This window comes from Camelus dromedarius, chromosome 14 (assembly GCF_036321535.1).
Source record: "Camelus dromedarius isolate mCamDro1 chromosome 14, mCamDro1.pat, whole genome shotgun sequence".
NCBI classification, from domain to species: domain Eukaryota; kingdom Metazoa; phylum Chordata; class Mammalia; order Artiodactyla; family Camelidae; genus Camelus; species Camelus dromedarius.
The window spans coordinates 62857180-62881405 of record NC_087449.1 but is presented as its reverse complement, the minus strand read 5'-3'; the positions used below and the strand labels follow the sequence as shown (position 1 = coordinate 62881405).

Here is a 24226-nt window from a genome sequence, read left to right as displayed (position 1 = left end):
TGCCCTCTCCTCGCGAAGTGGGGAGCCTGAGGGAGGTCGGAGAGGTAGGTGGACGCAGGGCGGCCGATGGGGCAGCCACAAACGGGTGGGAGCCCGTCCCAGTGCAGGTCTCTTGCCCCCTCCATTGGGAAGGGTGACTTGAAGGGGAGGAGACATCAGAAGGAGGTTGAAGCGTCGCGGAGGGCTGGGAGGGGTTGGCGCTGGAGGTGCGGCCCCAGCGCTGGATGCGCAGAGCAGGGGCCTGGCTCGGCCACGCGGGGTGGGGGGCGGGGCGGGGCGGCGGGCGGGGAGGGAGGGTTGTGTCCCCGCCCCGCCCCGCCCCCTGGCCTTTCTCCCGCCGCGGGTTGGCTTTCGCTTTCAGTCGGCGGCGCCCGAGGTAGCGGAGCCGGAGCGGAGGCGCGAGGGCGAGGGCCGGCCGGACCCGCCCGCACCCATGGCGCTCGCCGCCCTCTGGGCCGCACTGGCCCTCGGACTGCAGCTCTGGGCCAGCGGGCGCGCCGTGCCCGCCCAGGTGGGTGACTCGCGCAACCCCGCGGGGCGTGTCCGCCCACCCAGTCACCCTGGCTGGAGCGCGCCCCCCGTCCGGGGTGCCGGGGCCGCGCGCTCCCGGGGAGCCGTGACAGGCGCACGGGGCTCGAGGCCACCGAGGCGCCGCGCCCCCGACACCAATCAGGCGCGCGCGCCGCTGGAGACCCCCTGGGGACCCTGGATTTGGCGCACGTGCGCCGGGGGCCAGGAACTCTGGCGACCGCGGCCGGGGGGCGCACCCCGGTCCCTCTGCCAGCGCAGGCCAGGGCGTCGGTAGCCGGCCGGCGGGCCCTGGGCAGATCCCAGCCAAACCCCGGACCCCAATTCTCTTATCCCTGCGACTGACTGCCGCCACCAAGCCTGCCCTCTCGGAGGTGGCTTGAGGGTGACAATACGGGGTGATCTGTATGGGGGCTCTTTCCCCGCTGCTGATGCTGGGCACTTTTCTTTAGAAGACTTCCTCCTCTTTCTTAGAAATACTGGGGCTGCATAGCTGAAAGAACGGCCAGGTGTGCAGTAAGTGCCTAATAAGGGCACAGTCAGACTGTAGGCTGTCTTCCGTGCGGTTTGCCCAGACTCCTTCCCCAGGACCCACCTGATGTGTCCGGTGACCACTTCAGAGCCTGCTGTCTATGGACTCTGGAGTCATGGGGAGGAGACAGTGTCCTCAGGCTCCCCTGGGCTGACCTCCCTGAGAGTCTGTGCTTCAGCTCTGGGGACAGGGGAGGAGAGGGAGGCCTTCTGGGGTGGTTATCAGAGCTCATATGATCTCTGAGGGGCTCCAGGAAGGTGGAGAGAGCAGAGACCCCAGAGCTGTTATTCAGTACTCACTGCACCCACCACAATAGCAAGAGAGAGTCTACAAAGATTGCTCTTCCTTTGCCTCTTGTGGCCGTCTCTGTGGTCTCAGAAGACAGTCACCCTATTTTACAGAGAAGGAAAACTGAGGCTCAGTGAACTCTTTGTGTTTCATGGAAGGGCATGAGAGATGCTCTTCCTTCCAAGGGGAAATCTCTTCCTTTCCCTCCTTGGCTGAGGAGGAAGTGTGCCTTCATCCTTTCCTCATGATCTTACCCTGACAGATGGATGCTTGTGAACTGACCCGTCTGGACATCTTGACCGGAGAGGAAGGTGGGAGGTGGCATTGACTCATGTGAGGTGACTCACTGGCCAAAGCTAAAGACACCTTTAGAGTCCAGTTCTCGAGGGCAGAGAATGGAGGCTGTCAGAGCAGAATTGACTCACCCACAGTGGGTACCAGGGTGGGTCCTCGGGGAGCTGCCCTAGAGGTTGTCCTGGAAACAGAGGAGGTCAGGAGAGTCCTAGCTCTGAGACCCGAATGTGGATGCCGACGACTGTGGTCCCCAGCCTGACTGCAGGGTCATGCGAGGACTAGGGGCACCACTGTGCCTTGGTGAACCTGGGGGCATGTGAGCCCCTGGGGCAGGGGAGGTATGGGGCTTCTCTTCGGGACAAGACCAGCTCCTAGTCCGGGCGCTGTTTGAGGGCTTTCCCTGAGTCTCTCACCTTCCTTACCAGCTCCCGTGTCGGCAGAGGTTACGTCCTCCCTGGGGTTGTCTCCACAGCCTCTTAGCTGACCTCCTGGCCCCTGACCCCTCTCCCACAGATCCTCCTTGGTGGCATTGCTGGAGTGGCCCTCCTCAAATCAGAGTGCCTCTCTCTCTGCCTGGGAAGCAAAAGGCTCCCAGTGGCCAAGACAGAATCTCCCCCAGGTGTCCCAGGCCAGAGCGAGTGAGGTGTGCGGGTACTTGCTGCCACCTCTCTGCCTGCGTGTCCCGTACCCTGTGAAACACAGCCATTGTGTATCTGCTCACCCTGTGCTAATCCCCTGCGTGGTGCACCCCTTCCCCCATCCTTCAGGGCCTTTTGCACATCTCACCCCGCCATCTCCTCAGGAAAGCCTTTCCCTGCTCGCCCAGTTGCATTTGAGCACCTGCTCTTAGAACTCAGCCCTTCATCCCTCTCGAAGACGGACTCCATTCTGCTTTTTAATCTAGTTGTGTTTTATCCACCTCAATAGATGGAAAGTTCCTTGAGGGCAGGGACTGTGGGATCTTCTTCCTTATCATTAGCACCACAATAGCTCCTGTTTTCTGAATACCTGCCAAGTGCCAGGCACTGTGCTAGGACTTTACTGTAGAACCTCCCTTAGAGCAACTCCTAAAAGGTGGTTGTTCCCAGTTAGAGATGTGGAAACTGAGGCCCAGAGAGGTTATGACGTTTCCCATGATTGTAGGAGGTGGGGAGATTTGAATGCAGGTCTGCTTGATTCCAAAGCTCTTTTCACTGTACCTTCCCCGAGCCTGTATCCCCCTCTGGCCGCCTGCCAGGTCCCTGGTCCCTCGCCCACAGTGGATGCTCAGTTATGTTGAATGTAATAGAGTTGCAGAAGGAGCCCCAGGCAGACCTGAGCTGGCTGCGGGTGTGGCAGACTCACTGTGCCGTCAGGACTTTTGCCTCCTTTAACAGCTGTACTTGCTGGCTAGTATATGGAGTACATTATTCATTCACCTAGTCGTCCATTCATTCGACAAATGTATGCTGGTAGAGCTGACAGGATAGGGGAGCATCTGGTCTCGTGTGCTGAGGGTGGCAGGGCCCCGGCAATCTGGCTTTCTGTTCTTGCTGGAGAGGGTCTGAGGGAATGCTTACCCGCTGGGTCTGGCCTACCTACTCCTGGAAGTCCTGAGGCTGAGGGGCCGCTGTCTGCCTCCTCATTACCCAGGGGCCTGGGGCCAGCTCAAGTGAGGGGAGACGTTGGGGGCTCCCAGCTTAACCTGGGGACATTGTCCTTTAGTGGGGATGGGTGATCCAGGGTACCTGCAGTCCTGGGCTATCCCTTGGCCCCCCTGGCTGAGAGCTCAGTGGGGAGCCTGCTTGCTGACTGAGGATGTGGCCGTCGCTGTTGTCCTGGGGCCTGGCCCAGTGGCTCCTGGTGTACTGTCCTTTCCCAGGCAGGGAGACATTTTACGGCCCTGATCATCCAATGCTTCCTGGAGGAATAGCCGAGAAGGCTAGGGGTGGGGAGAGTTTTGATGCCAGCCGTGTGTGTGTGTGTGTGTGTGTGTGTGTGTGTGTGTGTGTGTGTGTGTGTGTTACATTCAACTGTACGTGTCAGCTTAGTTCCCAGTTTTATGCCATGCTGGCTGCTTTTCTGTTCCTCAAACATGCCACACGCACAACTGCCTCAGGGCCTTTGCATTTGCTCTCCCCTTCACTTTGAATGCTCCTCCTGCCACTGTCCTCTGGTCTCATTCCCTCACCTCCTTCTGCTCAAATGAATTCTTCTCAGGGCAGCCTTTTCTGACCCTCCTGCCTACAAAGCTCCCCTCCAGGTGCTCTCCCTCCCCTGGCCTGCTTTGTTTTCCCGTATTTCTCCTGTAACTCTCATGACCTGTTTTATTTCTTTCACTTGTATTGTGTCTTCTTACTGGGATGTAAGCCTGGTGAGGGCAGGGACTTGTTCACGGCCACAGACTCATAGTCTAGAATAGGTTTTCTTGTGCTTAGTACTCTTGACATTGGGCCCACATGGTTGTCGTGGGGGCTGTCCTGGGAGTCAGAGGATGTTCAGCAGGGTCCCTGGCTTCTACCCACCAGGTGCCAGTAGCACTTGCCCTTCAGCGGTGACAATGAAAAGTATCTGCAAATATTGCTAAATATCCCGTGGAGCCGGGGGAGGAGGGTAGGAAATTGCTCTAGTCGAGAACCGTTGGCTTAGAACAGTGCATGGCATGTGGTAGGTGCTAAAAAATATTGAATTAATTGTCCAAAAATATCTGTCTGACCTTTATAATGACTCTGTCTTGTGGATAAGAGGGAGAGTTTGAAAAGCCAGTGTGGCAGGGCTGTCTCCAGGATATTTCTCTGGGTTCTTCCTCTGCTGTATTGGGTCTGCTGAGGCTAACGGTGCTCTCCCCAAAGTGCTCACCCACCCACGTCCCCGTCCCGGCTCGTGACAGGGCCACCCACTGACAGTGACTCAGGACCCCAGTAAGCATGTGATTTGCCCGGAAGCTGGTAGAGAGGGAAGTTGGGGGTTAGGGTGGAAGGAGGGGTGCTACCAGAGGACAAGAATGAAATCGCAGTGGCGTGGCTCCTAGTTCCGGACATTCCGCCAGGCCCGCAGGAAGCGGTGTTGATGACTTAGAAGAAGGGCCCAGACCTCAGAGCCAGACAGACCTTGGTTCAAGTCCTTACTTTGCTGTTGATAGGCCATGTGACCTTGGCAGGTCTTTCTGTCTCGGGGAGCCTGTGAAATGGGAACAATCCCCACTACACTGGCTGGTTGTCAGGATTGACAGTGCTCTGTAGGCTGAGCAGCCTGTTGGCGGCTATTTGAGTATCCGGGGCTTTGCGGGGCCCGGGAATCACCATGGAGCCTGATTCCCTGTCTCTGAGCCTCGGGACCTGGAGGTGGGGGTGGCAGCCCTCCAATTGCCTAGAGCACCTGCCCAGCATCCCTGGGAACAGCTTCCCTCCTGCCCGCCTTCTTCTGGCTATGCTTCCTGCTCCAAGGTCCCCTCCCTGGGGCCTCACACTTCCTGCCCAGCTGCCCGGCCTTAGGAGCCTGCCATGTGGCCGAGGTTGCAGGGTCAGGAAGTCCTCCCCCCCCCAACTCCATTCAGTAAGTGACAGGTGTTGTGTATCGTCTGCAGGCGAGCATGGGGTACATGTGGTATAGAGGAGTCTTGTGACCTGCTCCGTGAAGGGGGTGCAGAAGATCTTGACTTTCCCACCTGCAAGATGGGTGTGGGCTGATTCCAGGCTGGCTCTAAAATTTCTTCCATCTCTGACTTCTGTGATCTCAGAGGTTCTGTTTGCTTGTAACCCTAAGAAGAGGAGGCCCTGTGAAGGCTCTTCTGAGGTCAGAATGCCCATGCCCCAGCCTCCAAATAACTTATAAGACAGCAGGGCCCTGAGAGGAAAGCACACTGGCCTGGATGTCAGGAGACCAGAGTTCCTATCTGTGCACTGTGGTCACTGGCTTCCTGTGTGACCGTGCTTAGGTTACTTAACCTCGCTGGGCCTAAGTACCCCTATCTGTAATACCTAACAGCACTCTCTTGGAACATTGGGGAAGTATCAGCTTTGTGTGTACTTGACAAAAGCCACAGACTTGGGGGCGAGGGGGGTCTAGGAGTTTTCCTGGGAAGGAGAGTCTACCACTCCTCAATATCTTTACTTCCCAGTTCCTCTTCTTGCTAACCTCAATCCCACTTGCTTTGGCTGGAATGATTTCCTTGACTCAGGCCCCAGTAGCATCAAGAATTCCTGGCTGCCTGTCAGCTTGCATCCAAGACAAGATACAGAACCCTCAGATAGAACAGGATTCACAAATTTCCCACCTCCTTGCTCCCTATGACCTAGTTAGTGCCTCTTAAAACTCAGAAGCCGGATTCTTTGGGGGCACCAAACCACAGGAAAGTCTGTGCTGTGGGCATCATTGCAGGGCCTGCTGCCTGGGATCCCACAGGTTCGGGGAAGCCTTGAGTTGGGTGGGGAGGCTCCGTGAAGAAGTCTTTGGCATCCATGATGGGCAGACAACACCCCTCCACCTGGTTCTGAGGCCCAGGGATTTGGGCCTTTGCATGTCTCTGCTGAGATGTTGACTGTGGGGCTGGGACTCCGGGGCCCACCCCTCTGAGGCCCACGGTCATTTTCCACCAGGTTGCGTTGTGAGGTCACAGGTGGTTGGTGACATCACTGTGGTTTGGGGCACTTGGGTGCGCACCCAGGAAGAGGAAGTGTCTGTTCACTGACGGAGGTTTGAAAGAGTAGATTTCCGTCTCCCTGAGTGTGAGCGGGCTGGGGGGAGTTGGGGGTGGGGGCAGCTGTCCAGGAGGCCCGAGACTCCAGCTCTGGTCTGCCTCTGCCTGGTGTCCTGTTGACCGTGACACAGCACCTGCCTCTCTGAGCCTCCGTTGTCCCCTTTTGCAGAGGAGGAGGGGAGGACAGGCTGCATCTCAGCTGTCGTCCGTGGAGGTTGAGGGTCACAAGCCCGTGGATTCTTGCTCCAAGCTCAGGAAGCTCTGACTTCCCAGGCCCCAGGTGGGCCAGCTGCCCTCCCACCCTGGGTAGCAGACATGAAGTGGGCGTGTTGGGGGGGGCAGTGTGGAGTGACTTTGAGGGGCATGGAGAGCCAGCAGACCTGTGCTTTGTCCCCAGCTTTGGAGCCTGGGCCCTGGGTTGATCCGCGGCTCAGACTAGAGACAAGGCAGAAATCCCCAGGGGCTTTTGTTTGTTTGTTTTGGCCATCCAGACAAGGGCCCACCTGTCTGTGTGGGTCTGAGCCTGGCCCTGAGGTGGCTGTGCTGCTGTGGCCACAGATTCAGGGAACTGAGTGGGCCTGAAGGGGAGAGTGGCGCGGGAAGGGATTTGGGGCAGGGAGGCTGTGTCTGGGCATCTTCCGGGCCGTCCCTGGAAAGCCTTCTCGATTGCCATTCGGGAGAGATGCCAGAGGCTGTGAAAGTGACCGAAGCGTGGGGCTGGGAGTCCGGGTCCCTTGCCCAGTCCTGGCTCGGCCTCTGGCCCAGAAGGCTTGGCCAGTTCTCTTCCCTCTGACCCTCTGCTGCCCCAGCCGGAAGTGGAGGTCGGCAGAGGCCTGGCCCACCCCCACTTTAGAGGCTCTTCCCCTCAAATGTAAGACTGGGGGAGGAGGTGGAGAAGGTTGGTGACTTCGGGGGTGGGGGTGGTTTGCAGCTCTGGCCTCTGCTGGGCTCCGGCTCAGAAGACCCAGGTCTGGACTTGCCCGTGACTCTTGAGGAAGGGCTCCCAGAACTTGGCCTTAGTTAGCAGGACTCCTGCCAGCATCCTGGGGACCCCTCCTTGTCCTCCCTCCTGTGGACCCACAGCCCCACTTCTGAAGCCGTGTGCAGGGGCTCCAGGTTCAGCTTGTCCCTGGCTAGCCTGTCACCGTCTAGCCTGTCACCTGCTGCTTTGGAATCACAAGTCCCGAATCCGGCTCCTTCTTGTCCTGTCCTCCCAGCTCTCTCGAGCCCCCTCCCCTACCTCACAGCCTGACCCCTCGCCCTCCTAGCCCTCCCCTGACACCCCATGGCTTCACTCTCTTCCTGGCATGGCCCCTTAGCTCCCCCCTCATCTCTTCTTGTCACCTTCCTGACTCTGTCCCCCACATTCCTCTTCCTACGGTGACCACACAGGGGTCTTTCTAAAAGCTGAGCCCTGACAGTGGGCAGGATTGGGCAGAGTGGATGCCAGGAGGAGGAAGAGCAGGAGACAGTGGCTGGACCGTCTGAGCTGGAGCAAAAGGCTGCTTAGGGGCAGTGATGGCACTTGAGGCTAAAACTGTTTAGGACCAATTTCTAGAAGTAGAAAAAAAATTTTAAATTGAATAAAAAATTTGTAGCAACTGTAATTTTGGGAGCGTTTGCTAAACACTTTACACATGTTATCTCATTTAATCCTTACAGTCCCACGAGGTATACGCTGCTATCAGTTCCATTTTACTGATGAGAAGATTGAGATTTTTTCAGCCTCATTTATTTTAAAAAAACAAAGCAGGGACCTACTGTATAGCACAGTAAACCATATTCAGTATCTTGTAATAACCTGTAATGGAAAAGAATCCAAAAAAGAATATTTATGTGTACATGTGTAACTGAATCACTTTGCTGTACACCTGAAAGTAACCCAACATTGTAAATCAATTATACTTCGATAAAAATAAACTAATTTAGAAAGAAACAAACAAACAAAGAAAAACAAAGAAAAAGGCCCAAGGAAGGCTGCCTAGGACTGGAATGGAAGAAAAACCTACAGGTGAGCCTGGTGCCTCTGCAATGCTCTCTAATAAAATAGCTCACAGATTCAGAAGATGGAGACAAACAAACGAACACCCCTCCCCAAACCAAAAAACAACCCAAAACTCCTTTGATTCTGCCCACCAATAAGGTAAGAGTCTGAATGCAAAGCCTGGCATCTTTATTCCAGTTTCTGTGCTTTTGGCTACCATATTCATTTCCTATCAGGAATTGAGGCAATGGGGAGCCACTGATAGTTTTTGAGCGAGGGAGTGACCAGAGCAGAGAGTGTATTAGGAAGATAATTCCATCCTCCATGGGAAGGACAACTGAGGTGAAGAGACAGTTGCAACAGTTTAGGCAAGAGCTCTGGGCTGAGGGAGTAGCAGCAGAATAGGAAGGAAGGATCAAAGGCTTCAGGGAGAAGCAGTGGGCTTTGGATGTGACCAAAGACCCAGGGTGGGGACAGAGGCACTCGGGAGAAAGAGGAGCTGTCTCTCTCCACCCCATCTTGCAACATGAGGTCCCTCTGGCCTCAGCCCTGCCCCTGCTGCTTGCTTGTGGTCAGTGTCAGCCCTGTGTGTTCCTGGAGCTCTTGTGGTCAGCCAAAGGGTGAGCCTGGCCTCAGTCACCCTGGCTGCTGCGGGGGCAGGTGTGAGGCTGGGCAGGGCTGGCCTGCGCATCTCAGGCGTGAAATGCGATGAGCTCGCAAGGGCAGAGAGGCAGGATTCCTGGGGGCCCCGCCAGACTCTGCTGCCAGGACCTTGGGACCTTCTCTGTGAGCTTTCACTGGTAAGGTGGGGATAAAAGTGTCCCTCTCTGTCACTTTCCTTTGGGGGCTGGGGGAGTGCAGCGAACCGAGAGCTAGGACGGATGTCCAGGGGATGCTTCATGGGTACCAGACAAGGGTCTGTTGCATTACATGCACCGAGTCCTCACAGCCACCTGGGGATGGGGTACCGTGATCATCCCCATTTTATAGGAAAAGCAGTTGACGCAGAGGGGTTAAGCTTGGGGCTCAGGCTCTCAGCTCACTAGAGGCAGAGCCAAGATTCCACGCCAGGCAGCCGGCTCCAAGCTCTGTGCGCGAACCATCACCCGGGCGTCAGGGTGGTTGCAGTGGCTATGAGGGACTATTACCTGAAAGCCGCCAGTCTGGGGACGCCACCCTCTTTATAAGCCCATTTCCTGCCCAGTTCTCAGGCTGGCCCCAGCTCATTTCAGCTAAATGGAAATGAAAACTTTTGCTTCTGTGAAACAATTCAGCATCTATTAGGCACCCGCCGTGGGCAGTGCACTGGGCCGGGTAGAGTCATGAGTAATAAAAACCCAACGGGTAACACTTGGCTCTCACTGCTGCCAAGCACGGCGCTGAGCACACCACACGCCTCGGCCCAGTGAATCATAATGGCCCCCGGAGGTGGGCACTGCTTTTGTCCCTGTTCTATAGATGGCAAAACTGAGGCTGGGCAATGGCAGAGCTGGGACTGAAACCCAGTGTCTGGCTCAGAGCTCACACTAGAAGGGGGAGACAGGGAGATACAGGGGAGCAAATAATTAACCCAAAAGTGGTCTGGGCAGTAGAGGGATATACTCAGGTTGTCACTGGACCCTCTGGGGCGTTCAGAGAAGGTTTTCTTGATATGCTACTGGAGGGAACTTTTGAAAGAAGCCTGAGTTAGCTCTGCAAGGATATTTGGGCAGAGGGAACAGCGGAGGAGGTGTGGAGGAGGGTGAGGGAACCAGAGGGTGCAGACCACATGCGGTGAAATGAAGATGGGGTGTAGATGCTGTCAAGGCCTGGGTCATTGAGCTCGGGCCTGAGGGCCAGATTATGGTGTAGAAAGGCGGCTTCGGGTCTGTCTGGAAACCCTGGGGACCAAGAGTGAGGAGGCTGTAGGTGGTGAGAGATGCCAAGGGTGAGAGGTGGGGCATGAGAGATTTGAGGAGGTGATGTGGACAGGCCTTGGTGGGGGTGTTGGGGGAGTGGAAAGGGTTGGGGTGTTTTCTGCAACAAGACTGAGGGTTCCTTGGGGGCAGGGACCACACCCTGGTATCTTTGTACCCCAGTGCTCAGCACAAAGCCGGGCCTCCAGAACCGGATACCAGCTCAGGCTTCCTGTCTGCCCCCAGCTCACTTCTAAAGCAACATCACAGGCAGTGGGCCAGGAGTGGGATGTGTCACCCGGGGCCGCCGCCTATGATGTGGTCGGTCCTCCTGACGCAGTTGCTGCCCCTCTCCGTGACGACAGACGAGCCTCCACCACCTGGCCCCGGTGTCATCGCCATGTCGGCTGCACCCCACAGTCCACAGGGCTCCCAAGAACCCCCAAAGATCCAGGCCCACATGGCTCTGCTGCCTCCCACTGTGCACCAGAGCCCCAGGGGCCTGCCATGGAAATGATGTGGTTTCTCTATTGCTCGAATCCGGTTTCTGCCTGTTCCGGGGGTCCCTCTGTTCCTGTCCGCAGCTACAGCATCTGCCCCTGGGATCTTGGAGACCCTTTTGCCCGGGAGAGTCACTGAATCCACCCACATCGTGCTCGCTGTGTGTTCTCCAGGGAGTCACTCTCCCTCTCTGGGCCCTTCCTCTGTGAAATGAGGGCTTAAGAGACGATCGCAGGGTCGAAGACTGCCTAGGCCACCGAGGCAAATGTAGCTGGGATGAGTTCCTGTCTGCCACTATGTGGGCTCGATACGGTATCGAATCTCCGGAAGCCTCCGTTTCTGCATCTCTTTTTAGAGATGGGGTGATGCTGACCCCATTGTGTTGGTGCAGAGATAAAATGAGAGCATGCCCGTGAGTGTGCCCAGACCTGTCTGCACACAGCAGGTGCTTCTGCTGGGTCTGAGCAGTATCTCTTTCTGGCTCTGTGAAAAGGGTAGAGTTGAGAGGCATGTGCTCCTCCCCAAGCTTGAAGTGTCCCCCTGTGGCCTCCTTCTGACCACGTCCTCTTCCTGCTCTCCTTGCCCAGCTGTGCTCCTCGGGGAGCCTGGGAGGACCCCTGTGCAAGGGTACTGGCATCTAAGGGGGGTTGTCTCCAAAAAATGGAAAAGCATCGGAGACCCCCAAAGTGCTGAGTCAACACTGGCAGGAAGGGCGGAGAGCTCCGAAGTTTTAGTGCTTTCAGATGATACCGTCTTGGTGGCGGCCACTTCTTCCTCCTTCCCCAGGCCAGTCCTTCTTTGCCTTCCCCTCTCACAGTCTATTTATAAATAGGGGAAGGGACCCAGGGCCCCCAGCTTGGAGAGTGTGCAGGGTCTCAGTTGGGGAGCAGGGAGACAGAAAGTCAGCTGGTGTAGGATTGCCCAACTCCCCGAGAGAGCACGCTGACTCAGGCTGCAGAATCCGGGGGACCTGTCTGGTGCCCTGGCCTTGCTGCTCACTGGGGGATGGGGGGTGCACACAGTGAAGTACCCACCTTGAACTTGTCTCCCTCCCCCAGCCCCCACTGCCGGCTGTGATCTCTGGTCCTCCAGGGTGAGGGTGGGGAAGGATGGGGAAGACGGAAGACTCTTGCTTGGCTCACCAGGTAAGCCTGGTCTGGCTCGAGCTTTGCCCCCGCAGGCCTCTGAGGCTTACCTTCTTTCCGGTACTTACAGCCACATCCCTGTCCGTTGTCCTGGACACCATGTCCTCTGGCCTCTTGGTGGACCCCCAGCTCCTGGATTTTGGCCCCTTGCCTGGACTCTTCATTTTGGGGTCCCTTCTAGGTGTGCCTCTTGAGCAAAGTCCCTTGAAGACAACCCCAAGGCCACTACCCCAGACAGCCCACATCTGACCTGCAGGCATCTCCCCTCCTCCTGCCCCAGCGAGGTCCCACTCCGCTGTCCCTCCAGCTGGCCTGCCATGGTCTCTTGACCTTAGGCTTCTTGAGGAAAGAGCCTGGGGCCAGCCCGAGAGTGACCCATGACTCCAGGGGTTACAGGTCAGCCTCCCCAGACTTGCCCTCTAGGTGGGAGGGGAAGCCCCTCCTTTGCAAGGCCTCCATGGCCATCTGCTGCCTCCCCCGAACTGCACAACCTGCTCCCAGGCTCCTGTCCTCACCGCACCTGTTCTCAGCTAAAACCAAGGCAGAAAGAGCCCGGTTCTAATGTTGCATATGACAGAAGCCCACGCTAGTGTCAGGGCCTTTGCAGACCCTTAGAGCTCCCTCCTCCGGGTCCCCAGGGATTCTGGGAGAAGATGAGGGACCCAAGTTTAAAACTCTCCACTGCCTTTGTACCTACGATAACCCGAGGAGGAGACTGGGCAAGGTGTTATGCCACCATTTTACAGGGGACAGTGTTGAGACTCAGAGTAAGCAATGTCCCCAAGTCACCTCAGACCAGCACGTGCACCCAGATCCTCTGAACTAAGTCTAGGGCTCCTCCGGTGATGCCGGATGTCCGGGTGCCTGGGAGGCTGGACATCTCTGGGCCGTCTCCTCCCAGAAGCCACCAGCTCAGGCTGTCCTCACCTGGGGAGAGGGTTTGAGGGGCAGAGCTGGGACAGGGAAGCTCCACTCCACACCCACCTTCAGCCTTGTCTCACACCCCAGCCCCCACCTCCCAGGTCATTCAGTTTTTCCACCTCTCATGTGGGTTCTCCTGAGGTCTTGGGAGGGGGCTGAGCTTTTTGACATTCATCCTTAAGAAGCCAGAGCTGGAAGGGGCTTAGAGCCTCAACCAGGCCCACACCGCCATTCTACAGACGAGGAAACTGAGGCACAGAGAAGCCAGTTACCGCCCACAGTAGAGGGGGTGCCTGAGTAAGGGAGGGAGGACCTTTGGGTGGGCCTGAGGGGGGCTGAAGTCCAGTCTTTCTGGGGCAGGGAAGAAACACATGGCTGGAGATGAGGGGACCTTTCTGAGGCTCAGTTTTCTCATCCGTGACTTGGGAATGAGAACAGTACCGACCTCACAGTGCTGGGGTGGGGAGTCAGAGAGACAGTAGTGTGTGAACAGCTCTGCGCACTGCCTGGCTTGGAGCAGGCTGTTAGGAGAAGGTGCTGCCGTTTCAGTCTCCTAGCACCCCGCTTCCCGCCCCTCTGGCCTGGCTGCCCTGGCCTGATGGTGCACAGAACACGTGGAGCGCATCCTCCCACCCCATCTTGCTTTTCCCTTTTTCTTAGCTTCTGCTGCCACCTCCCATTTTCCACCGTGTGTGGCTGTGTCTCCCCTATGAGAGCTCAGCCTCTCAGGCCAGGGACTTGCAGGCATTTGATGCTGAAGGCCCAGCATCTCAAACCGCAGATGCTCAGTATGTTTGTTGAATGAATGAATGAATGTTTCCACCTCTGCCCCCATCTTTCTCCCTCATGGTATGGGAGGTGGTCTGAGATGATCTCTAAGGTTCCTGCCAGCCCCGAGCTGCTGCGCCTCAATCCTGCCCCCACTTCTGGGCCTCATTCTCCTTGTCATTGGCTCCCACGCATACCTCAGGCACTTGGCATAGCTGCCAATCATCTGGGCCGACCCTCCCTGCTCACAGACTCCTACCTGTAAGCCTTTGCTGACCCTCTCCTGCCTGCTGCCAGCCTGAGGGTGGGTCCTCTCGGGAGCTCGGTGACACAGGCAGCTCTGGGAAGAGCCGGCTCTCAGGTGCTCGGTGTCCCTGTCTGCTGCGGGAGGTGGGCTCTTCTGAGATTCCTGGCTGGTCACCTGGGAAACCTGTTGGAGCTGAGGTCAGAGGATGTTGGCATGAGGCTGAGAGGGGTCCCCTGCACTGGTGAGTGTGTGTGTGTTTGTGTGTGTGTGTAAGAGAGAGACTGAGAGATCATGTGTGCCCACCTGAGCCAGTGCCCCAGTCCCCCCTCAGCCTGGGGGTGGATGGACGGGGGCTGGTGGTGTGGCAGTGACTTAGGGCGGAGGGTGGATCCTAGGAGCTGACCCCTTCAGCTGTCTTGAGGAGGGGACCAAAGATTTCTTCAATGGGACCAGGGCAAGAGTCACATCCCAGCTGCACCTCCTCCCTTCCAGAGGACCTCAGACAAGTGCCTTGATCTCCCTAAGCTGTGAAGTGGGCACATGCCCACCTGCTTTTGAGGGTGGAGTAGGGTTCTATAAAGTGGCTGCAGCCTGGCCTGGCAAATAGCAGGTGCTTAATGAATAGCTCATTTTTTTCCTTCCCTCCGAAGGGCCAAAGATGAGAACTGGGTAGTGATGGAGGCCACATGGGGGGGTGGGGGCTGAGTTTGGGAGATGCTCAGGGTCTATGTCAAGGGAAGGGGAGCTTGGGCCCCCAGAAGGAGGGAGGCAGGATGGGGCAGTAGGCGTGTGGCTCTCCTGGTGTAGCCTTGGCTGTGTCACTTCACCTCCCCAAGCGGTGACATGCTGCTGACAAGTCTGTCTGACGATGGCTCTAGCACGTACAGTTGCTCCTGGGGTGGAGCAGATGCTTGTACACGTTACCTGCTCCTAAGGCGCGTTCCTTCTGCCCCAAGAGGAGGGAGGCGGAGTTGAGGAGAGGACATGGAGCTGTGGACCCTGATGTGAAGCAGCTCTGAAGGCCCCTTGTGCACAGCCCTGCGTCAGCCTGCCCCCAGCCAGGCCCGGGCATGGCCCAGAGCCTTTGGGAGACCCAGGGAGGTGGGTTTGCTTTTTTTCATCTCCATTGCCTCATCTGTGAAATGGGCACAATCAGACGTGCCTCATAAATTGGGTGTTAAATTGGTCCTTCCTTCCCTTTCTCCCTCTGCCTTCCTTTCATCTATTATCATCTCTCCCTCTCTTATCTGTCTGTCTGTCTGTCTATTTCTCCAGCCATCCATCCATCGATCACCATCATTCATCCATCCATCATCTAATATCCACACCTATCTATCCATCCATCCATGCACCATCCATCCACCCATCCATCCACCCACCCATCCATCCATCTATCCATCCATGATCTGTCTTCTCCAATCCCCCCCTTTCCCCAACACACACACACAAACACTGGGTCACAGATTTCCCACCTTTCAAATGGGTGGTTAATGCTTATCAGTGATTTCCAAGTTTGTACAGAGGGACGCTGTGTTTTGAAAGGTTGGTTCTGCTAAGCATGCTGAGCGAATCCAGTACTACCCAGTGCATTTCCTCATTTTTAAATGTCAGTCAGAGCTCCCCTGTGGGTGGGTGGTGTGTGGATCTGAGCCTCCCCGAGGCCAGATAAAAGAAATGGAAGCTTCCATGGCCCCGCGTTTCCCAGTGGCTGCCCGCTGTGTTCTGGGGACCTCAGCCGACCCCTGGCCTGTGTGGCTCCTTTGCTGAACGGAGGCCCGGCTCCCGGGGCTTTGCCTCTGCCTGGCCTCTGCTCTGGTGAGCAGGGCAGCGGAGGGAGTGACCTTTTGTCCTGCTCTGCAAGGGGCTTTCTGTTCCTCATTGTTTAGCCGTGACAGTGCTGTGGTTTGGGTTTTTTTTTTTTCCCAAAGGATAAACAGGCCTCAAGATTGCTTAAGGGAGGGCTGACCCTTCCTGCCCGCTGCCAGTAGCTCAGGGCTGGAGTCACAGAGCAGCAGGAGGTGCGGGGAAGGGGTTCGCGACAAGATGCAGCCAGGAAAAGACCCTGGAGGGGAGGCCACAGGGAGGATGCCGGGCAGTGACTTGGGGTCACAGGGGTCCAGCCAGCTGCCTTTGTCTTGGAACCCTTGGCCCATGGGTGGAGAGAGAGCCCAGACTTGGCCAAGGCAAGGCCCTTTCCCGTCAGGTCCTTTGGGCCCTGACAGGAAATCCTCCCCGAGGCAGGGCAGGCTGCCCTGGGCTGCTCCACGGGGGGCTGCCCCCAAGAGGGGAGCGAATTCCTCTCCTGCTGGGAGCTGCCCCGCCCCGTGGTGGCCGAAGGGACTAGTGGGGAGGAGGGTCCCTGAGACCTGTGCCGGCCCCTGGGGGGCAGGGGCTCCAGGGAGGGAAGCGCGGAGCCTTCCGGCCCTCAGGGCACTCTCTGAGTGTCTGAGGCAAGAGGCTGCTGCCCAGAGGGCCGGAAGCACAGGAAGCACAGGGAAGGCCCACTGCGGGGGCTGTGAATGGCGGGGATGGTCAGGGCCTCGGCTGCAGTTACTGGTGATGTAACAGCTGAACGGTGGTGCCAGGGGGTGCTGCAGAAAGCCTGATTTCTCTGGTTTTGGGGCTCCCCTAGCCTTCGCTCGATCGCTGTGTCTCCTCTGTGTGCCCCGCCCAGGCCATCTTGCTCTGGCCGTGGTGCCAGTCGGGCAGGTTTGCTCAGCAGTGGGCCATCAGAATCACCTGGACAGGTTTTCTTCTTTTCCTTTTTTCCTTGACAGTACAGCTTCCTCGACCCACGCTCGCTCGGAGCCTCTGCTTCTTTGCTGGGGAGGGAGTCGGCATTGTGACACATCCCCAGGTGCTTTGGAACCCCCTCTCCAACTGTGAGGAGCCCTAAAAAGGGGCTTTGCTCCAGGACCAAACAGCGAGGGAAGAAGGACCAGGGCTGAGTGTGTGACTGTGTGTGTATGTGTGTGTGCGCGCGGGAAGAAAGACCAGGACTGAATGTGTGTGTGCATGCTTGTGCGTGTGCGTGTGCGTGTGCATGTGTGTGCACCAGCTTACAGTTCAGGTGGGAATGAAAGTTACTTTTTCAGGCTCTGTGTGATGCAGAATGGTTCCTCACTTCCCTCCTTTGCTGGCCACCTGTATCTCTCCCAACCTTCCTAGAGCTGACTTCCTGGGGTTTGGGACCAGGCCTGGGGTGGGTGGGAGTTGGGGAGAGGCTTTAGGGGCCGATCAGCAAGGAGGGTGCACCTGTATTGGGGCTTCGTGGCCCTGGTGCCGGGGTTGGACCCCTGAAAGAAATGACATTCTTTTGAAGTCCCCTGCTGAGATTGGCCACCCCTGAGCACCTCCTACGTACCAGGCTCTGGGGTGTCAGTAAAAAGTCCCCCCGAGCCTGCAGCCTCAGAGGGCACCCATCTCATGGGGGGCACAGCCCTGTGGGCCAGGAGTCCTGAGGGAGGAAGTTGGGGGTTCTGGGTCTGAGGGAGTGTATTCAGGGTGGGGTGTGGGCCGGGAGGCCTCCGGGGGAGGCTGCTGTCAGAGGAAGCAGAGGGCTCTTCCAGGCGTTGGAGGCAGCTTGGCCAAGGGTGTGGGGCTAAGAAGAGCCACAGGTGGCTCCACAGCCCCTTGGGGTCGTCCCCCTGATGCTTCCAGCTGTTGACACCGAATCATGTGCTGCCAGGGTGGATCTGCCAGGCCGAGTCGGGGAGGTGTCTGGGTTTCTGGGCTCACTTGTCCTTGATGCAGGGACCAACCAAGGGCCCGGCTGCCCCGGCTCCGGCAGTCACGACTCCCGGGTGATGCTGTGGAAGGGGAGGGGGAAGGCACAGGGAGAGCTGCCTCCCTCCAGTTCATGCACCCAGGCCCCCACGGGTAGGGAGGGGGGCTCTGGAGCGTGCACTGTGCCACAGTGTTGGTCCTGCCTGAGGGCTGGGAGCCATTATGGGGCAACACTCAAGACAGCTGGGAGATGGGTGCCCTGCTGGTATAGGGGGTCTGAGTAGGGGGCAACGACATCCACTGACTAGGGCACCTGGGACACATCAAACGGCACCTGGCACCCATTAGTGCTCAAGAGATAGAACTCTTGTCATCAGCAAATATTCGTCTGCTGAGCCCACACTTTGCTGTGGGCCCTGTGTTGGAGGCTGAGGGTCCAGAGATGATGAGGCTTTCATTCCTGCCCTTTGCATTGCAGATGTGGGTGTGTGCCTGTGCGCATGCATGGATATACACGTGTTTGTGCACGTACACCCCCACAGGGTGGGAGGACAAGAAGGTACCTGATTCCAGCACAATAAGATGACTGTTAGAAAGGGCATTTCCGGTGTTTAGAGAGAGAGCCCAGGGGAGGAGGAACCTGAAGCAGCCTGGGGGAGTCTGGGAAGGCTTCCCAGAGAAGGCAGCACTCAGCTGGAAGGACGAGGAGGCGATTACCAGGTGCAGGGAGGAAGGGGAGAAAACCTGGTCACGGGCTGCTCTGTGCTGAGCTCTGGGGTTCTCTGTGACAGAGGCCACCGCCCTCTGGGAGGCTTCAAGACCCCACCTGCCCTGTGTAGCTGTAGGAGCTGGCCCCACCCTCCAGCCAGCTGGCTCCACATCTCCACCTGCAGACATACGTGTGCTACACTGAGGAAGGAGGAGGAGGAGGTGAAAGAAGGCTGGGACTATCCCTTCTTCTACCTCTACCTGCTCTCCCACCGAAGGAAGAAGTCCCCTTGACGGTGGAATCCCATCAGGGAGAAGGTCAAGGACACAGGATGGGGATCTGGGCATCAGGTGTGTTGGAACCGTGAGTGGCCCTGCTGATGGTTGTCCTTTCCTTCCCCCTTCCAGGCTGTGTTTCTCCCCTACGTGCCGGAGCCTGGAAGCCTGTGCCGGCTGCAAGAATACTACGACACAAGGGTCCAGATGTGCTGCAGCAAGTGTCCACCTGGTGAGGGGCAGGCGCTGGGGCTCTCACCCTGAGACTGGCTGGGTGCCTGGGGGCTGGTGCCTTGAAGGGAGTGGCTGCGTACAGGGGTTACGGGGTCAGGGTCATGGCCTTTGACGCTTCCTTTCCACCCCATGCTCCCTCTTTCTTCTGGGCCTTTGCACATGCTGTTCCCTCTCCCTGGTGCCCTTCCCAGCTCTCTTCCCCTGGTTCACTCCTGCCTATCCTTTAGACCTCTGCTTAGATGTCCCCCTCCTCCAGGAGGCCTGCCTGCACTGCCTGGCCAGATTTGCCTCCTCCTCTGAGTGCCCACTAGCCCTTGGCATCCCCCATGGCAGCAGCTCTTTTCTCACTGTGATCATGGTCTGCCTATCTTGTGTCACCCCCACTATGTGCTCCTCAGAGCAGGGTCTGTGGTTTGTTTCCACTGAATCCCCAGTACCTGGACAATGCCTGGCATGTACTGGGTGTTCAGTGCATATTTGACTGAATCAATGACTAGATTACTCATTTCACAGATGGTGGACCTGAGGCCTAACCCCAGTTGGGAAAGCCAGGTGGCCCACGTCCTGGTGCTGTCCATCCATTCATTCATTTATATGTTCATTCCTATAATATTATAAAGCATCTGCTAGGAGTCAAGCACTGTTCTGAATGCTGAGAATACAGCAGAGAGCAAGGCAGATGAAATTCTCACCCTCATGGACTTTGCATTCTAATAGAGGCATAGACAAACAGGCCAATAGAGGAAATAGACATGTGGTCCTATCAGAGAGCAAGTTCTGTGAAGGAAACAAGGTAGGGGAAGGCAGGTAGAGACAGACAAAGGAAGACATGCTGTGTTATATGGAGTGGTCCTGGAAGGCCTTTCTGAGGAGCTGACAGGTGGGTAGAGAGGTGAGAGAGTGAGTCACGCAAATATACCAGAAACAGCATGTGCAAAGGCCCTGTGGTGTTAGCCTGTTTGGTGAACTTGGAGGACAGTGAGGCCACTGTGTGGCCCAGAGTGGATAAGTAAGCAGGGAACACAGTAAGGGATTTAGATTTTATTCTGCAGGATCCAGAAAACCATTGGAGAGCTTTGAGGCATTAGCCTGAGACGTGGATAGGCACATACGTACCTAACACCTCCCATGGCCATTTAAAGAGGCCCCAGAGGGAGTGACTCTTCTTTTTTCTCTTAACTGGCAAGGTCTTGGTAAGAAGTTACTAGATTGGCCCAGCAGTGAAGATGGCAGGATGAAAATGGGGGCAGATGCTCAGAAGAGAAACTTCTTAAAGGTTTGCCTTCGTGTTCTACCAGCCACTGGCATGCCTTCTTTGCAGGCCTTCGGGAGTCCTGTGTCTTCATTCTTGATAGGATACCAGGGATGGCTACTCGTGCCCACCCCCACTTTTTTTTTTTAACCTTTCCCAGCTGGAGAATTTTAGCCTACTATAAAGAAGAAAGGAGCTGACAAACCAGTTCTCACTAAAGTGTCATTGACTAATAGGACAGGTCCAATGGTGGAATCCCAGGCATCCGAAGAGAGCAGAGGGGAAGATATTTTATGAGCACTGAGGGGTTCAGAGATGGAGTGACAGCTGGTCCACGCTTGATGGGAGATCAGTTGATGCAGAAGTCAAAAGCTCCCATCCTTCCCAGGCGGACCCAGAACCCTGGGGCTCTGAGGGACAGAGGATGAGCCCCAAACCCTCCCCGCCACCACCCCACTGAGACTCCTGGCCTTGCTTTCTCAGGCCACCGCGTGCAATCCTTATGCAACAAGACCACAGACACGGTGTGTGAACCCTGCGAGAAGAGCACATACACCCAGCTCTGGAACTTGGTTCCCGCGTGCTTTAGTTGTAACTCCCGCTGCAGCTCCGGTGAGTCGCCCAGAGAGAGGGGTGGTGGTCCTGGCATCCTTCCCTGGCCACCATGCCCTCCAGCCCCTTTGCCTGAGAGTGCATGCACAGCGCTTTATTGTTTATTAAAGGCATCCTCATCCTCTATCTCGGCAGGGGGCAGGCCGGCCAAGGGCAGCAGTGGGAAAACTGTGCCCCCTGTTGTAGGGTTGAGGAGGTTGGGCCTCGGAAAGCAGGCATGCTCGCTCATGCTGGGATGGAGACCCTGTGACAGATTGTCTTTTTGCCCCGTGCTGAGGGCAGTTCACCTGTCTGCTGGAGATCAGAGCTCTCTGTGGTTGGTGGGGCTGGTTGGGGAGATGGGGTGGGCATGGTGGCGGGCAGGGCCGGTGGAGGCAGGAATGACCCTTGGCTGTCTTCTTGCTCCTGTAGACCAGACAGAAACTCAAGCCTGCACTCCAAAACAGAACCGCATCTGCACCTGCAAACCGGGCTGGTACTGCACACTGGGGAGGCAGGAGGGGTGCCGGCTGTGCGTGCCGCTGCGCAAATGTGGCCCTGGCTTCGGCGTGGCCAAACCGGGTACGGGGCCAGTGGTCCTTGGGGACCCCCTTAGGCCTCTCCTTCCTGGGAACGTCAGTGGCGGCCAGGTGCCTGTTACCCATCTGTCCACCCGTCCCAATTCACTCTTCCCTCCAGCACTTCTGGTTAGGCACCTACTGCGTGCTAGGCCCTGGGGAGTCCGAGATGGATCACATTAAGCCCCAAGCTATGGGGAAATGAGGTGGAAGATGAAGTCACTACAATTAGTTAAGGGCAAGCTGCCCAGCTCTGTGTGTGTGTGTGTGTGTGGGTGTGTCTGTGTGTGGGTGTGTGTGCGCGCATGCGTGTGTGTTTCATGGGGTAGAGGTGCAGACGGAACCCCGCGGGCCCCTGAGACTTCCCTGGTCCAGTTCCCCTGGAGCCAGGGCCCACCTGTTCCATGGAGTATCTGAGTTGGTGACAGTTTCCGATTTCTCCCTGAAGGAACGGCAACATCAGATGTCCTGTGCGCTCCCTGTGCCCCGGGGACATTCTCCAACACCACATCGTCCACAGATACTTGCAGGCCCCACCAGATGTGAGTAGCTGAGTCCTTTGCTTCTGGAGGAACAGAGGTGGGGTGGGGGTGCTGTCCCTGGACGATCATGAGGCCTGGAGCGCAAAGCAGCCGCGCCACCATGCCTGGAATCCCCCCAGTTACTCCCTTGGGTTGAGGCATTGCTGAGCCCTGTTCAACACCAGGACTGGTTTATCTGACAGTGGGTTGGTCCCTGGACAGACAGCACAGTGAACAGGAGCCTTGCCTTGGAAGTCAAGACTGGGTGGGAGGCATTGGGAAAAGTCGGGTGGGGACAGGAAGGGAAGGGACAGTCTTGAAAGAGGGCGTGGCACAGGAACTCACTCCCCTAGCCCAGCTGCCGGGCTTCCTGCGCGCTGGCCTGGCTCCTGCGAGTGAGCCCAGCTACCCTGAGCCCCTCGGTCCTCTGTTGCCCCCTGACCAAGCCTCCTCCCCGTCAGCTGTAGCTCGGGAGTCATCCCTGGCACCGCAAGGATGGATGCTGTCTGCACGTCTGTGCTCCCTACCCAGAAAGTGGTCCCCGGCCCAGCCCCCACGAGATCCCAACACGCGGAGCCAACTCCAGGGCCCAGCACAGCCCCAAGTACCTCCCTCCCACTCCTGATGGTCCCAAGTCATCCAAGTTCCCCAGTTGAAGGGCAGAACGCCGGGAACATCTCTCTTCCAATTGGTGAGTCACAGGAGGGCCCTTTCATCCTTTTTTTCTTCCTCTCTTCCTCCCTTCCTCCCTCCTCTCTCGGAGTCTTACCGAGAGCCTGCTAGGGGCTGGATCCTGTGCTGCAGCCAGGGGTGCACGTGGCGTTGAAATCTCCTTCTCCCAAGACTTGGTAATGCCACTGCGAGTTCCTGGGTGGGGAGAGGTAGGGTCAGCGTTTTATTTGAAAGTGGAGATGGTCTCCTGGTTGCTATTTCTGACAAACCCATTAAGCTGTAAAGACAGTGGCCTAGGCCAGGTCACCTCATGGGCCTTCCTTCGGGGGTTAGGACTACCTCAGCCTAGAAGTCTCAGACTCGTGGCCCTCAGCTGAGTGTGGCCCACAGACGTATTTTGTTTGGTCCACGGATTCTGGTTTGTCTGCTTTGTAATTGAATTTGAGAGCCTCTGGATGGGGCTTGCCCCTCGCCTGCAACAGCCCCAGTCATCTTTGGTTGTTGAATGACCTGCCCTGACCTGACTGGACCTGGAACCCCTGGTACACTTCAGTTTGCATTTTGCAGCTGTTTCAAGCTTTTCTTTTCCTTCCAGGACTGATTGTGGGTGTGACAGCCTTGGGTGTGCTAATATTAGTCGTCGTGAACTGTGTCATCATGACCCAGAAGAAAAGTAAGATTCCGTTCCTTCCTTCTTTCATCCGTTTATTCACTCATTGGTTCAGGAAGCTTTTCTGGGGCACCTCCTGTGCGTCCAGCACTGGGCACAGCCTTCTGGGTGGGACAGAGCTGGGCATGGTAGTCCCTGTTCTTAGGAGCATAGAGCCTGGGGCGGAAGGCACTTCCCATGACTTACCTCCTGAAAGGCAGGACACCATCAAGGCTTATCCCAGAGGGCAGGAGTCCAAGATTCTTGTCTGGGAATCCTGGGGGATTCAGGCCTTCCCTAGCAGGTGACATATGAGCTGGGCAAGATTTTGGTGGGGACAGGAGAGCAGGAAAGAAAAGGCATGCAAAGCAGAGGGCATGGTCTGAGCAAAGCGGGGCAGGGGCTGAAGAATGGTGGGGGGCGGCGGGGGGGAGTGGAGCAGTGTCGGGCCAGCTGGAGACTCAGGTATAGGGGCTTCTGTGTACCTTGTCGGGAGATAATTGCTTCCCTTGGGGCTGCTTCTCTTTGGGCCCCATGCTCCCTCCTAGTAAGAACAGACATGGCCTGAGGAAGTCACTCTCTGACTTTCCCCCTCTCTTTGCAGAGAAGCCCTTCTGCCTGCAAGGAGACGCCAAGGTGGTGAGTGCCCCTCTGCCTTCCCCCTCCTCCTCCCCTGGTCCCCTTCCTGCTGGGCTGGGTTGTCCCATGGGAAGCAGTGAGTTCTATCGGATGGTCTGTCCAGTTTCAGGGAGGGTGCAGAGCCCTAGGAGGCTGAGGAAAGGCCGGCCACACCCTCCATGGGCTAATAAAGGAGACTGTGAGTGTGAAAGGCCACATCAGGGAGCAGGGGGCTAGTGCTGTCAGTGGTAGGCATGTGGTCACGGACGCACGGTGTGACCTTGGGCGGACGTGAAATTGCTCATGGCTCTGTTTCCTCACCATTCAATGGGGACAGTGTCTCCTCAGCCCAGCTTGCGAGGTGGTGCTTTTCACCCAGCTGGCACCGGTTCTCAGCAGCTCCGTGATGTTTAACAAAGCACTTCCTCACGGAGCCGTGGTTTTCAAACTGAGTGCTGGGGTAACCTGGCGTTCCCCAAAGGGCCCTGGCTGGGGGTCATCTCTAGGGTTGAGGTGGAGGCCAGGGCCCTGAGTCCTCCCCCAACTTCAGCCACAGCAGCTCACCTCTGATCTTTTTTATGAAGCAGGGTCTGTGCAGGATTTTTGCTAGCAACAAAACA

General features: G+C 57.0%; 1 protein-coding gene across 2 annotated transcripts in view; it reads left to right on the top strand.

Moving 5' to 3' along the window:
* Positions 1 to 369: 369 nt before the first annotated feature.
* Positions 370 to 24226, top strand: part of TNFRSF1B (TNF receptor superfamily member 1B) — a 35295-nt gene continuing 11438 nt past the window's right edge. For both annotated transcript variants that reach the window (XM_031464083.2, XM_031464082.2), the window contains exons 1-8: positions 370 to 511; positions 18624 to 18723; positions 20461 to 20589; positions 21001 to 21150; positions 21595 to 21688; positions 22129 to 22358; positions 22935 to 23012; positions 23593 to 23627. In XM_031464083.2, the coding sequence (XP_031319943.1) occupies positions 434 to 511; positions 18624 to 18723; positions 20461 to 20589; positions 21001 to 21150; positions 21595 to 21688; positions 22129 to 22358; positions 22935 to 23012; positions 23593 to 23627 (894 nt within the window). In that variant the 5' untranslated portion in view covers positions 370 to 433. The remainder of the gene's footprint in view (positions 512 to 18623; positions 18724 to 20460; positions 20590 to 21000; positions 21151 to 21594; positions 21689 to 22128; positions 22359 to 22934; positions 23013 to 23592; positions 23628 to 24226) is intronic.